We start from the raw sequence: 15,368 nt of genomic DNA, 5'->3' as shown, positions 1-15,368 counted from the left end.
CAATGCCAGCCGTTCTTGCTTTCCTAAAAACACATAAGATGCTCTTCAAGGGAAGCTGTAAAAAACGAAAACAAACGAAACCCCAAAACAAACAAACAAAAAACCAAACCATTCTCAGATGGGTGAGAGCCATACAAGGTAGACTGAAGCAGGGACCTAACACTTGTGGCTCCCATGAGGAACATTCACTGGTAAAGTCACACTAGACAAGGCCTTGGTAGTGTGAGGTGGGAGAGCAGGCGTGACTTTGTCATGGCAGTGCCGTCTCCCTGGTGACACACGTTCACAGCAGAGGCAATGCAGAAGGCTGGGAGAGACTGTTCCCGCCACCTTAAGTAAGCTTCCACCTGTGTTATGAGCTGGGCAAAGCACAGCCTACAAATGCCGTGATGAAGGCTTGCTTAAGTAACAGGGGCTATTGTGACGAGTCTAGCCAATCAGGAGCACAGCCAAGGTACATCGGAAGAGAACCCTGGGAGGTCAACAGTGCCCAGCAGGGATGCGGTCAGGCACAGTATGAAGACCATACAACCCTGGGAAAGAGCATCGGGTGCTCAGGGTAGTGGAGACCACCCTGTAGTTGCTACTCCAACTTTCTTTAGCTGTCTATAAAAAAGCCAAAAGTGTGATGGTACGTGCCTGTAATCCCATCACTCCGAGGGCTGAAGCAGGAGGATTGCCAATTTGAAAACAGCCTGAGCTATAGAAAGCTTCTAGACCCTGCCCCCCCAAACAAAAACAAAGCAAGGTGGGGATAGCAGAGGTGTGGAGTAGGTATGGAAAATTCTAGCTATCTTAGGCTGGGCTCCAGTGATTCTGAGTGTAATGCCAGGTTGGCAGCATCTGCCTTAGCCATGTACATGGGAAACATTCAACCAGGTCTGCAGGGGAGTCTGCACACTGATGTGGGAGTCCCTGCCAAGGAGATGGCACTTCTGAGAGCCCGGCTATGGAGGAAACTGCCCTCTGATTTTGGGGGGTCATCCCAGTTTAGGTTCCTGGGACTGTGCAGATGCTGATCTGGTGCCCATCTGTGTGTTCATTTGCAGTCTTGGTGACGATTTGGGATCCGCGTCACCAAGTCTACCACACATGTTCTGTAACTAGATGACCCTCAGACTCCTGTGTGGATCTGACAAGTCTCAAGAAACTCACTCCCTTCCCCAGCTCGGTTGCCCAGCGGCCTCTGGTGTCACCTGTGGCTTGGCCCCTCAGCAGCTCCTTTAGTCCTCTGCTCTGACGGCTTTCCAGCAGATGCTTCTCTTCACTCCCAGTCGCCAGAAGTTAATCAGTTAAGAACAAGAGAACCAAAGCAAACCAGGCTCATTGTGAACCACAGCGGAGTGGAGCGGAGATAGAAACAGCAATGTCCTCCTCATCCACCACCTCCCTTCCTCGCACCTTTGATCACCCATGCTCGCTCCTGCCTGCCTGAGAGCCAAAGTTCTTGCTGTCTTCATGATCTGTGATTCTCTGCATGGTCCTCCTACCTCTTGGGTTTGTTTAATTATAATCAGGCTGGGGATGTGTGTCCCAGGCATGTTAGCTGCTCAGCAGATGAGAAAGGAGGACCCGGTCTGGGGATGGAAATTCCCACTCTCTCCCTGTGCCTGTGTTCATCTCTGTCTTCCTCTCCCACTCCGCCTTTCCTTGCCTGTGTCACGCTCTTTCTAGCTGGCGACACCTCCTCAATTCCACTCTCTTCCCCCAGTGCCTCTGCTCCCTGCTATGGGGACACTTTGTGTTTGGAGCAGACATAGAGGCCAGCATTCAAAGTGTCTTCTCCGGGCTCTTACCCTACCCCTGCCGCTGAAGAGATCCAAGAGATTATTTTCTGACGCCCACATGCAAAGGATTTTTCCTCTCCCCGCGGCTGTTGTTATTGTTTATTTTTATTTTTTACAAAACGGGAGAAAAGAGTGAATTGGGTTGGGGACAGGTGACACATTTCTCCACAAAGGTACAAAACTGCCTGTAGAAAGTCAACTTCAGAGCCCAGGCTATGAGACGAGGCATCCCTGGATACCCCTCTCCCCAAATATCCTTCAGATCCAGCTGGGGGACACTCCCACTTTGGGGCAGGCTCCCAAGACAGAAAGGAGAGGCCTCTTTCAGCCCTTGCCCAGGAGGGGGATGAGCAAGCAACCGAGACTGTACAAAGAAAGGGAGGGAGGGGGCAATCCTGTGGGCCAGGGGCCTAGGGACACAGGCAGGGGACAGCCAAGCTGAGGTTCAGATGCCTCTGGGGAGGTAGGAGGCTCTAGGCAGAGTCCTTCCTGTTCCTTGGAGACACTCCTCAGAATAGTAGCTGAGGACCCCCAGAAGGCAACAGCCACCATTTCGGAAGCTGCAAGAGCACCCCCAGGAGCCACAGAGCCCCATCTTTCTTGGTCAAGCTGCCAGGCCTCGAGCACGTGGATTGACTCCACTTTCCTGGCAGGTGTCTGGCCCAGATTACTTTTCTTTTAGTGTAGAGTTGGCCTAGTTATATTTCTCTACTGCTGAGACCTGGCGGAGCTTCAGGAATGTTGAGACAAAGGTGGTAACACTGTCTCTCCATCTGAGCATCTGGGCAGGTTCCTCCCTGGATTCCAGGGCAGGACCAGGGGTGCAGACACTACTCGGAAAGAGGGGGTGCTCCAGCCCCAGAAAGCCCAGGCTGGAAGCAGAGGCTTCTCACCCACCCCCTTCTTGGGCTGGCCTCTGCCAAGGTGGGCTGCAAGCCCAGCTGCCAGCAGAAGGACGGCAAGAGCCAGAATGGCTATGAGCCCAGGCTGGTCCCCCAGGGCTCTATGGCAAGGAGAGGCCTCTTTAGTCCTGGCCCAAACACAAGCCAACTGGGTGTGGGCATCAGCGAAGGCCACTTGCAGGCAGGCCCAGTACTCTGTGGCCGGCAGGAGGCGGGTAATGTTGTAGTGGTGGGTGCCCTGGGGCAGCCGAGCCAAAGCAGTGGCTTCATGGTCCTGGAGGGAGGAGGCGCTAGACCAGGTGAGGTTGGTGGAGACTATGTTGGGTGGGGGTACCCAAGACAGCAGGACATGATATGGGTGTGTCTCCTGCACACGGAGCTCCAGTCCTGGTCCCTTGTCCCTGCCTTGCTGGAAGGGAGTATGGCCAACCACAACACTGACTGTCTTGGTGTCAGTCCCAACCAGGTTCTGGGCCACACAGGTATATAGCCCCGCCTCTTCTGCTGTCACCCTTCTCAACTCTAGGGTCCCCTCGGGGAACACCCGGTACCTCCTGCCTGCATGAGCAGGTGTCAGTCGCACTCCAGCTGGAGAGACCCAGTAGATCTCAGGCTCTGGTTCAGCCAGTGCCCGACAGTGAAGTACCATGCTCTCTCCGCTGGCCACCTGCAGCCTGGAAGGGAAGCTGCGGGGAGAGATGAGGGGCAGGCAGTGGTCTGTCATCTCCCGGAATGGTACCTCCCGGACTGGGAGGCGCTGCAGGTCCGGAGGTTCAGCACACAGGGTGGACTGTGGTTCAATGAAACGGACGTGGGTGCCCGAGGCGTTGGCCCAGCGGATGACACAGTCGCAGCGGATGGGGTTGCCGTGGAGCCCCACCTCCTGCAGGTTGGGCAGAGATTCTACTGTCTGCTGGTGCAAGGCACTGAGAGCGTTGTTGTTGAGCATGAGGGTCTCCATCTGGGGCAGGTGGTGGAAGGCGCGCGGATGGATGAAGGAAAGCCGTGGGTTATTGGTGATGTCCAGCTTGGTCAGCTCAGGGAGATTTACCAGGGCGAACTTGTCAATGGAGACCAGCTCCTCCATGTTGTTCAGTCCCAATTCCTTGAGGTGCAGCATGTTGGCGAAGTCTCCCGGCCCTACCCGCTGCAGTGGGTTTTTGTTCAGGTCTAGGAACTTGAGCCCAGGCACCTGCTCCAGTGCCCGCTTGGGTACCTGGGCCAACTGATTGTCATAGAAAGAGAGGCTCTCCAGACTTTGCAGTCCTTCTAGGGCATAGTCTGAGATCTCCCGCAAGCTCATGCCTGCCAGCACCAGGCTGCGCAGGTTGGCCAGGGGTCGGAAGTTCATGTCCAAGATGGCGTCCACCTTGTTGCCACCAATCATGAGGATTTCCAAGCTGGGCAGCACATCGAACCAGCGGCTGTCGATGGTCCTAAGCAGGTTGGAGTTGAGGTGCAGTCGCAGCAGGTTGCTGAGTCCTTCAAAGGCCCTGGGGGCGATGCGGCACAGCTGGTTATGGTTGAGATAGAGTTCCTGCAGGCTGGTCAGCCCAGCGAAGCTGTGGTCCTCCAGCCGGCTTAGCTGGTTCTCTTCTAAATGTAGGCTCAGCAGCTGAGGCAGGGCCTGGAAGTCACAGTCTCGGGCATCTGAGAAGCTGTTCTGGGACAGATCCAGCTCTGTGAGGTTGGTCAAGTAGGCGAGCTCAGTCTGGTCTATCCGGCTGATGCTGTTACTCTGCAGGAGCAGGGTCTGTGTCCCCGCGGGGATCCCTGGAGGCACTGCCATCAGGAAGAGGTCATTGCAGTCCACAGTGGCCGCCTCACGGTAGGATGACCGGGGCGTGTACCAGGGCCGGATCTGGCAGGCACACTGAGGAGGGCAGGGCACACGCCAGGGTACCACAGGTACCGCGGCAGTGGTACCAGCTGCCCAAGATAGCAAGAGGGCAGCCACGAGGAGCCTCATGGTGGAACTGGAAGGCAGGGGACCCTCCACAGGAAGAGTCCTGCTCTTCACAACTTGCAGACCGAGGGTCAGCAGCCCTGCCAAGGTCTGGGGAACCACCCTCTCAGGGCAGTCATTCTACATGGCGTGGGTGGGCATCACTTCATGCCCTCCTGGGTGTGGGTCCTCATTTTTGTGCACTAGACTTGGACGTCACTCATTTCCTCGCTGGGCAGCCCTGGAAGAAGACAACAGATTTAGGGATGTGCAGAGTTAAGCGGTGGAATCTGCTCCTCCAGCCTCCCCTGGTGGACTCCAGAAACCAAGGGAGTAGCCCAGGAACTGGCCTGGATGGGAACCAGGCTTCCTGGGCCCTGTTCTGCAGCACTCCAGGTTCTTCTACCACCTTCTCTAAGTCTTTGGATAACTCAGAGGTGTGTATGTGTGTGGTATAGTGTGGTGGGCGATGGTGGGGAGTATAGGTTATGTGTATGGTATGGTGTGGTGTTGTGTGATAGGTGACGGTGGGGAGTATTGGTTATGTGTATGGTATGGTGTGGTGTGGTGTGGTGTGGTGGGTGACGGTGGGGAGTATTGGTTATGTGTATGGTATGGTGTGGTGTGTGTGATAGGTGACGGTGGGGAGTATTGGTTATGTGTATGGTATGGTGTGGTGTGGTGGGTGACGGTGGGGAGTATAGGTTATGTGTATGGTTTGGTGTGGTGTGATGTGGTGTGATGTGATGTGGTGTGTGACGGTGGGGAGTACTGGTTATGTGTATGGTATGGTGTGGTGTGGTGGGTGACGGTGGGGAGTATAGGTTATGTGTATGGTGTGATGTGGTGTGGTGTGGTGTGGTGGGTGACGGTGGGGAGTACTGATTATGTGTGCATGTTTAGGAGGAAAGAAGAATGTGTGAGCTGAAATTGTCATCACTGGAGCCCGGATAAATGTGGAATAGATTTTTTGACCTTTTTTGCTTTTTCACTGGGTAAGTGAGATAAATGATGGTTTCTAGACATTTCTCTGGTGAGGCAGGAGGAAGGAGGTAGTGGAAACAAACCCAGATCTAAAATATGGGGTAGGCTTCCCAGGACTCTGGAGCTGGGCAGTGGATCTTGACCACATTCACGTAGACTGGGGTGCTGGGCATCCTTCCTGGTCTCCTGGGTGAACTTCCCATCCTGAAGGCACGGGCCTTCCTCTCTCAAGGGCCTGTTAGAGATTGCCAGGCAGATGTTCGGGGATGGAGTCCATTTGCCTCAGCCCTCAAGTATGGTCTTCTGTAATCTGGCCTGCTGTTTCTGCCCCTCATACTCTCTCCACAAACCTTTTGGGGTGAACTGACATGCCGCCCCCTTTTGTCTCATTTCTCCCAGGCAACTTCTGCTTGTTCTTCATGACTCAAGTCAGAGAGTTTCTCTGGGGCTACAGGATTTCTTGGAGGACAATAAACTCGTAGACAACAGACATTGGAGCACACGTCTCCACTTCCGGGGCCGAGGTGCTAGCATGGTGCCATTGCAGTGTTGTGCTTGCTGCTGTCCCCAGCCCTGCCTACACCGCCTGGAAAGCTTCCTCTGGCTATAGCGCTGCCCTTTCATGACCACAGCTGTAACACAGGGCATGGCTGGTGCTCACTGTAGTCCCAAATCCTCAGAACCCTCCCCTCAGGAGTTTCCTACACCTGGAACCCAAGGCACTGGTTTCCTCCCTCCTGGGTGTATGCAATCAACCTGGCTTCTCTTTCAGACCCTCAGGGAAAGGACATCAAGCCTTGGCTTAGAACAGAAGATGGATACAAAACTGGGCCAGATCCGAGCTGTCTTTTTCAGCCTGGTCTGACTCCTCAGGAGAGGTCTGGTCTGGCAGCCCTTCAGCGGTAGGTATGCAGGATGCGTTTCTAAGACTCTGAGCAGCTTGTTTCCTGTGTAGCTGTCCTAAGAGGCCTGTGAGTATGTACACCTCCAGCGTGTATAGGTCCAGAAGCACCCAGAGAACTCTGGGAAACATCCACAGATAGAAAATAAGCCCAAACTAGAGGCTGTGCCGTTTATACGTCACTGCTCCGCCTCGGGTCTGGCCCAGTTTGCTTTGGACCTAAGGTTGGGGTGCCCTGGCTGTCCTGAGGCAGGCTGGTGCCATTCCTGTCTTCCCGGAAGCCAGGAAGCTGCAGGAAGCTCAGAGCGGTGTTTACCAGCTTCCAGGCAGTGCCTCTAGCTGGCCACACGGGGCTCTTTGCCTCAGCATCCTGCTTCCGGGCTGCTGGGAGGGGAGCCGTGGGGGCAGGGCGCCCCTCCCTGAGCCGGAGAGCGGCATGCCCGTGTACAGCCGACTGCGGCCCACTTCCCTCAGCAGCTATTTCTGAAGGTGGGAAAAACAACGGTGACTTGAAAGGCTCGGAGGTTTGCGTGGGGGGGAGGTCTGCGTGCACTGTCACGGAGATCGCAGGGTAAACAAACACACGTGTGCACATGCGTGCCTGCCTACATACATGTGCAATGGAAGCCTGGGGAAACCAGCCGCCCTGGCTAGTAACTGGGGCTCGTGGAGGGGGAGGGGTGCTGTGGTGTCCTTTGTGGGTTGGGAAGCTGCAGGAAACAAGAGGCACCTGCCATGAGATGATGCCTCTACCTCTGCCCTAGGACAGGCTCCTTGACCTCTCTGAGCGTCTGTTGCTTTCTGTTCCCTTTATTTTCTTAAAGAAAGATAGTCATGAGGCTGAGACTGAAATGGCATGTCGCTCACGTAGAGGGTTCTAGAAATGTTAGCTCCTTTTCCAGGGTTGGGAGATGCTTCTGCCACATAAGGACCTTTCTCTTCCCTCCCCTCTTTCTTTCTTTCTTTCTTTCTTTCTTTCTTTCTTTCTTTCTTTCTTTCTTTCTTTCTTTCTTTCTTCCTTTTGCTATGTGGCTGAGGCTGTCCTTGAACTCAGGACCTCCTTCCATCTCCCAAGTACTCTGAGCACAAGAAGGCAACACTGTGCTCAGTGGTCACATGACTTCTGAAGGAACAATAGTCTTCTAGGCAACAGACAACAGGGTGCAATAAGCTTCCTCTCTACTAAGCTTAGCCCTTGGGTTCCCAATACTGGGGTGGAGAGCTGTGAACTGGCAACATCCAGCAAAGAATGCCAATGGGTGAGCACAGCCCAGGACAGTTCCCAGCTGGAGAGAAAAGTGAGGTTCAGTAGGCAGTAAGGACTCCTCAGAGGGGATCTCAATATGTCACTTGACCTTTAGATAAGATCTGAGCCCCTTCCCTCTCCTCCTTGTTCTGAGTGTCAAGCTAGCGTTCAGCTATGCTCAAGGTGCTGGGAAGTCACCAAAACCTAAAGTTCCATGGCAGACAGCTCCCCTGCTGGCCTTATCCAGCTACCTATGCAGGAGCTGCAGAGTGTGCTATTCATGGGCTAGTAACAGGGCTGGTTTTAAGAGGAAGAGAGAAACGGCAGCTGAATCTGGGACCCTAAAGTGTGGCAAACTCTTAGAGGAGTTCTCCTCTTGAGGCTGGGCACCAAGCTCCTCCTTGGATGGAGCCCAGAGCTGCCCATTCGCTTGCCATCACTATAAAGGCTGTCACAGCCCTGCTCATTCAAGCTGGTTAGCGAGAGTTTCTGCAGAGGAAGCAAATGTCTTTCCTCTCTAAGGTCCAAGTGACCAGGAGTGCATGGGCACACGCACGTCTTCCAGCTGGTCTGCGAGCTCCCCCAGTCCACAGAGAATCAAGTGAAGCTGTGCACTTGGGGGCGAATATGAATAATAAAACCTACAGAATACAGAACATTACGTTTCATATCTCCACCCGCTCCATGCGTGGGCAACGGAGGGATTCTTTACTTAAATTCTGTCAGGGAGACAACCGAGGTTCAGAAAAGTTATAGCAGAGGTTACACAGCTTCTATGTGGTGAGGGAAACCCGATTATTATTATTATTATTATTTTACTATAATCTACCCCACCAGCCCAATCAACAGAGGTCAATGTTTGCTTGAGGGCAACTGGTGTCAGACTGGCTTGAAACACTTGCCTCCGTTGCAAGGACTTGGGTCCTTAGCAAATATATCTTGTCCCCTGATGGCCCACCAGCCCCCTTCCTTGGCTCCTGGCTAGACTGACATCTTTGAGGAGCATTCAGGAAGGACTCTGTTACTGTTTGAGTCTTGATGGGCCTGGAACCACAGGGTCAAACAAAGCTCGGAGCTGCACACGGACCCGACCTTGCCATTTGACTGTGAAGTGGGTGTTGGAGGGTCCTGGAGTCATCCTCCAGGCCCCACGGCTGGTGGCTTCCTCCAAAGGCACACCATTAGCTTGGAAGGGCTCACACTACAAATCCCAAAGGACTCATTTTCAGTTGGATTCGCTCCAGGAATCATCTTTGAACTTGGCAGAAGGCATGGAATCAATCTTCCAGTCCTTCTAAGAAGACCCTTGGCAAATCTCTGAAGGAAGAGTTTTGGGGGACACTGTCATTCCATTTCCCTTCTCTGTCCCAATCTCCTGCGGCACGGAGGGGTGGGGGTGGGGGCGGGGGGCGGAGTCTACTGAGGTGGAGGGAGTGCACCTAAACTCCCTCCCTTCCACCTTCCTACAGTCTCCCCCTTCCTTCCCTAGTTCCCGCCTCCCCCCAGCAGCCTTTCAGCAGGAGGCCAGCAGGCAGGAAGCTACCGGTTGCCTGGTCTTGACGGCTTTAGTACCAGGTCTCTCTGAGCTGTGGAGAACAGATGGGCGGGTGTAATTGAGTGCAGCATTGATAAACTCCGGCCTCCTCAGCAGCAGATAAGCCCTGGGCAGGAGCTGCAGAGGAGGGTGGTAGGCCGGCTTCCATCTCTACACGCGGCCTCCAGTTCCTCTGGGAGGTGACTAGGTCCCTCACTTCTGCCTCTCACTTAATCATACACAACCAGAGCTTCTGCACAGGAGCCCCCCATGTTTATCTAGTCTTCCAGAGCCTGAATCCCATAGATAACTTCTATGAAGGGGGGCCGTTGGTGCAGAAGGCTTTGCTTTGGAGTTTAAGCCCTGCTCTTCCACTCTGCATGTGACTTTGGGCAAAGCAGTCAGCTTCCTAGGACCTTATGTGTTGCAGGCGTGGAGACGGCGATGTAAAGAGTCTGTTCCCTTCACTTCTTCCGTCATCATGGCTTCCTATTGTATCTCTGTGCCTCACCTTTTGTAACACTTTGAGTTGTGAGGTATAAGGTTAACTACACAGGCGTATGTATAATGAAGACACTAGCCCCAGGCTCCATGAACTCAGGTGAATACCGGCTCAGCCACACTCAGATCTAGATGTGACTATCCCAGAATACATCCTTCATGCCCTTGCAGGTCAATCCGCAGCCCTACCTGGTAACTGCAGTCCTGACCTCTCACCTCACCAGCCAGTGTCCTGCTTCCCTCTTTCTTCTCCACCGTAAGTTGAGAACAAGGTCAGTGGACCTGGGTGATTCACAGAACAACTCTTATTACTCCCAAGTGGGTCAGAGCCTCTCTGCATCCTTCTCAGGCAAGGTGGGGCTTATTTCTTGTCCTTACACCTAGAAACAGTTCTATGCATCAGGGTCCCAGCTCTGACTAGAATCCTCATGGCCTGGACCTAGGTGTTGAGACAGGAAGAATGCTTGGTGATTTCTGCTACCCCTGTTTCTAGGTCTTCTCCTCACAGAGTCCCAGGGCAGTAGACAAGAGGATACACAGGAGTTGCTGTGCACTCTTAGCTTCCCCCATATCTCTCTACCTGGCAGTCTCAGAACCCCTCACATTCATCTCATCCCAAAGCCAGCAGCCCTCTCACCAGCCTGCTCCTTTGGTCCCATGGTTGTCGATTTCAGCACCCACCAGTGCCTAAGGCCGGAAATCACTATTTTGAATCGCACCTCTCCCCTTGGCAAATACACCTACATTCTGTCTTTATTGCCAGTCTCGACTCTTATGGTGGCTCTTCCATGCTGTCCTATTCACATTAGAGGGGACCTCACATTCCTCGCCCTGCCTCTTTCTCTGCCACACCCAACCTGCCACTGTCTCACCCGCAGGTTCTCACCCTGACTGTCAAGTTCCTTTCAACCATCAAACTCTTATGCAGCCACCAAACCTATCTTCCAAACCACTTCAACTGTAGGGAGATGCGTGGCTTTCCCAAGGGTTCTTGTGCCACAGCCACTAAACCTATTTCAAACACTGTGTCAACTATAGGGAGACATGTGGCATCCCTGGGGGCTCGTGTGCCAGGTTTCCTGTATGCCAGCTACTTTGCCAACAATCCTGTAAATGAAGTGCTTCTTAGATGAGAAACTTAGCTCAGAGAAGTTAGGGGACAGGATTGAGGTCCTACAGCTGGGACATAGAGGGTCAGAAGGGACCCGGTAGATCTCATTCACAGCCATGCTTATTTCTGGGATTCTGGTGCCAGAGCTCAGCTGGTCTGCCGGGGGCGGGGCACAGTGGGGAGGGTGAGATTCCTTTATTTCAGCCTTGCTTTCTCCTCGTCGCTGGAATTTTAGAGGTCCAGGTTCTGATAAATCTCTTTCCTGTGTGGGGAGGGAAGGGTCTTGTTGCCAGGCAGGAGTCTCTACAGTGTCCAGGCAGAGGGTGCGAGAGCTCCAAGCCTGGAAGGGAGCCTGCCTCATTATTTCTTGATTAGAACGGAGGGTGCCAGTAGGTAGCACACAGTCATTTCTGTCTGATCGCACTGCACCAAAACAAGCTGCAGGGGAGCAGGGCCTGCAAGCCCAGGCAGAGAATGGCTCAGGCTGAGCCCATCTCCTGATGCTGCCAGGGTTTCTGCAAAGCTGCAGGAACTGCTCCCTGACCAGGACCTTTCTCCTGAGCTCCTAGGGTGCCCTGAATCCCTCCGTGAGAACCTGCCTGTTCTCCTGCAGACTGAGAACTCTGCAGGGCCAGGTGCCTTGCTCAAGCTCACCGTAGGAACTCAGAATGTGTCTGGACGAGGGACAGGCAGGGCAGGGCAGGGCAGGGCAGAGCAGGTTTGGGCAGGGCTGGGCAGGGATGTCTGTCTGTCTTAGAGATCAGAAGCCACAGGGACCAAGGGCCCAGAGAAGAGGCCATTGTGTAGGCTATTCTTTCAGCCTCTTTTCCTGCCCTTAAAGGAGGCCAGCATCATCCTGGAGTCTGTTTTTCCTGGTTCAGGCCTTTCTATGGCTGTTTTGCCCTCCAGGTCACTGCTCCTGTGTGAAAGTCACTTTGTTCTCATTCAAGTTTCTATCTGGCTTAACAGGATCTTGCATTCACCTTCACCCTTTTGGAGCTTTCTCTGAACCCCTCCAGACTCCACTAGCCTCTGCTCTGAGGCCAGAATTACTGGCTGTGGAGGGGGCTCCACCATGGAATCCTGTTGCCTGCTGCGCAAGTGTTCTTGGGCCGCCTCATCTGTTACACCGGGAGAAATGTGCCTCCTGCTGGAGCTGGAGAAAATGGCCTTCCACAAGCGCCTGGGGCTCTGAGACCCCCTTTCCCTTAGCATCAGTGTCCTCACATTTCCTCGGCTGGACTGTACTTCGCCTTCTAGATCACCCATGTTTTAGGAGGTAGGGCCATTTCCGCTGCAGCTGGTACCCTTTCCAAGAGAATCAGCCCTCTTCCAAAGCGCTGAAAGTGCTCCCTGGCACCTTCAATGGGGATCCTTGGCTCCAAGTTTCAGGACAGCTCAAGGACACGAGCCACCAGCAGATCACAGATGCCTGACAAAACGTTTGCTCAATGAACAGGTCAGAGGCCGCAGCTGGTGAGCAGTGCCTCTGCGCCCCTCCTCTTCCCCGTGCTCCCTGCCAAGACCCCGAGGGCTGCTCCTGGGACGGACCTTCCACTGCCCCAGTCACAAGCCAGATGGGCAGTCTAGACCGGATGCTGCTCAGGTGGAGGTACCAGGCAGATCGGCAGCCTTCCCCGGCTATCTCATGAGCCAGGGCTCCAGGATGGCCCTTGGCCACAGGCAGCTAGGATCAGGAGAAACGAAGGCAAGGTAGAAAAGAGGGATGCAGATAGTTCTTTCCGGTCCCCGTGCCCTTGCTCAGTCAGGTCCTCAACCTGAAGTTCTGTTCTCCACGGTGCATCTAGGAAAAGCCTCTAACACTGGCGCCTCTGTGGATGAGTACCCCGTCCCGCTTCCCCCACTCCCTATGAAGCCACAGCCTGCAATCCTGAGGGGCTCTTGTCTCCTCTCTGTGCACGGTTAGGGAGGGTAGAAGGCCCCAAGGCCCCGATGACAGGGAAGCACGGAGAGGAAGGACTCTGCCCTGTGTTTGAGGAGGAGCTTTGGGTCTCCCTGGCACCTGGTGACGCGCAGGGGAAGGTGGGATGGCAGGGCGGACGGCAGAGCAAATGCGGAGCAGGCTAGTTAAACACGGAGAAAGGCTAAACCCTTTCTCACGGAAAAGGAAAATGAAATCAGAATGAAAATTGATGAGGCGGGGAGAAGAGGAGACTCGTTCCATCAGAGGTCTACCAGATGAAGCCCCGAGATAAATCACACTGCGGAAGGAGGCCCCGGGCTCGAGGGCACAAGCCTTCCCCTGTCAGATGTGGCAGGCAGGCTGGGAGATAAATGGCTGCAGATGAGGCTCTCAGTGGGCGTTTTTCTTTCTCTCTTTTCCCCTCACTGCAGCGAGATAGCCTGCGGGTCCTCACCAGTCTTCCAGGTTCACCCTAGCCATCCTTTCGCTCAGTTATTTCTTCTTTAGCTCTCCCGACCCCAGAGGCCTCATTGGTGAACTCGTAGCTCAGCTCTTTCTTACTCTCTCCATGATTACCTGGACTGCCCTACAGCCACAGAGAACACAGGGCAGGGCTTGGGGATCAGCGTTAGTCAGGGCTGGGAGCAGGCTTTGGATCATGGCCTCACCCCTGAGGAAGTTCTCAGAAACGCAGATTCTTGAGCTCACTAGCCCTCCAGGATCAGAGGCTGAGGGTGGTGCCTAGAAATCCAAGTTTGAGCTTGGATGACTTCTGCAGTCCAACTCTGAAAACCAAGGAACGATTGTTAGAAATCCCAAAAGCATCTACTCATGATGTTCTCCATGTTACTCTCTTGAGAGGTTAGGTTGTCTTGACATCCTAACAGGATGGAGTCTTCCAGAACTCCCTCACCTCCTCTGTCCCCGGCACAGATAAACTTCCAGGAGCATCGATAAAGGTCTGGTGGAATGCTGGGCCCTCTACCTATGGGAATGACAAGGGACACAGCGTATGGGAAGAGCAGGTGAGGTTGCTCAACTTGAGAACAAGACAAAGGAAAACTCCCTATGGAATAAAAAGTTGTTACAGGACAGTGGGCTCAACTGTGGGAACAGGCATAGCCCCACCACAGGTAGGAAGTTAGGCAAGTATTCAGAGGAAATACGCTAAAAATTTTTGTGCAGGCTAGTTTTATATAAACTTGACACAAGTTATAGTCATTTAGGAAGAGGGAGTTACGGCTGAGAAAATGCCCCTACCAGACTGTCCATTTTGATTGGTGATTGACATGAGCGGGCACTGTGGGCAGTGGGCAGGTTCTGGCAGACTGAGCATGAGGTGCAAGCCAGTAAGCAGCACTCTTCCGTGGCCTCTGTATCAGTTTCTCCTTCCAGGTTCCTGCCTTGAGTTCCTGCCCTGAGTCCTTTGATGACTGGAAGCTTAAGAGGCAATAAACCCTTTCCTCCCCAAATTCCTTAAGGTTATGGCATTATCACAGCAGCAGAAACCCTCGCTGAGACAATGAGTGAACTTGGTGGGTGCTTTGATAAGATTGCTTTAAAATCTCCCTTGGGGGGCTGGAGAGATGGCTCAGTGGTTAAGAGCACTGCCTGCTCTTCCAAAGGTCCTGAGTTTAATTCCCAGCAACCACATGGTGGCTCACAACCATCTGTAATGAGATCTGCAGGCAGAATACTGTATACATAAATAAATAAGTAAATAAATAAATCTTAAAAAGAAAATCTCCGTGGGGTGGAGGACGAAGATCCTAGAGGGAGCCTGGACCAAGAAGGTCTCTAGAAGTAGAGGATGGTGGAAGACATTCAGCACTTAGCAGAGGCCTGGGAGCAAACTGTACGAAGTAAATGCCGAGGAGTATTTCCCGAGGACTGCAGGTGAGAGGCAGCATGGTTGGACATGATCCTGTGGGCCAAGTGTAGTCACAGGGACCGTGGAGGTCATTACAACGATGCACCTTGCAATTGAGATTCTACCATTCCCACTGTCTCATGTGGCTGTGGTCTGAGTGCACGCCCCAGATTCTTGCATTAAAAGCATGATCCCTGGTGGGCATGGTGGCTCAAGTCCCATTACTCAGGAGGCAGATGCAGGACCATCTCTGAGTTTGAGGCTAGTCTGGTCTACAGAGTGAGTTCCAGGACAGCTGGGGCCATTACACAGAGAAAATAAAAAGGAAAAAGAAACACAATCCCCAATGGTACAGTGTTGGAGATGTTTAGGTCAGAATGGCTCTGCCTTCCTGAATGAGCACGTGATATTTTGAAAGTCGTGAGAGAGGGACTTGGTCTTTGTCTGCCAGTCTTCTTTCTTTTCATGTGGAGATACTGCATTTCCTAGAGAATCCAGAGTTCAGAAAACTATCTTGGAAGCAGACAGTAGGCCTCACTGGAGGCTGACGCCTTGATCTCGAGAAACCAATTTCTGGTCTTTATAGATGCCCAGTCTTTGGTGCTGTCTTGAAGCTGCTCAAGGGAGACATGTTTGACGGTCACAGATGCTACTGTCCCTATT

The 15,368-nt window shown here is 53.4% G+C and overlaps 1 protein-coding gene across 1 annotated transcript in view; it reads right to left on the bottom strand.

Annotated features, from left to right (window-relative positions):
* Window positions 1–1,871: 1,871 nt before the first annotated feature.
* The window catches only part of Lrrn2 (leucine rich repeat neuronal 2), a 59,283-nt gene continuing 45,786 nt past the window's right edge, over window positions 1,872–15,368 (bottom strand). The window contains exon 2 of the mRNA XM_075987931.1: window positions 1,872–4,875. Coding sequence (XP_075844046.1) covers window positions 2,520–4,658 — 2,139 coding nt within the window. The 5' untranslated portion in view covers window positions 4,659–4,875 and the 3' untranslated portion in view covers window positions 1,872–2,519. The remainder of the gene's footprint in view (window positions 4,876–15,368) is intronic.

Source organism: Microtus pennsylvanicus, chromosome 10 (assembly GCF_037038515.1).
Source record: "Microtus pennsylvanicus isolate mMicPen1 chromosome 10, mMicPen1.hap1, whole genome shotgun sequence".
Classification (NCBI taxonomy): domain Eukaryota; kingdom Metazoa; phylum Chordata; class Mammalia; order Rodentia; family Cricetidae; genus Microtus; species Microtus pennsylvanicus.
Note: the sequence above shows the minus strand (reverse complement) of the source record. Positions and strands in the feature narration are given on the sequence as shown.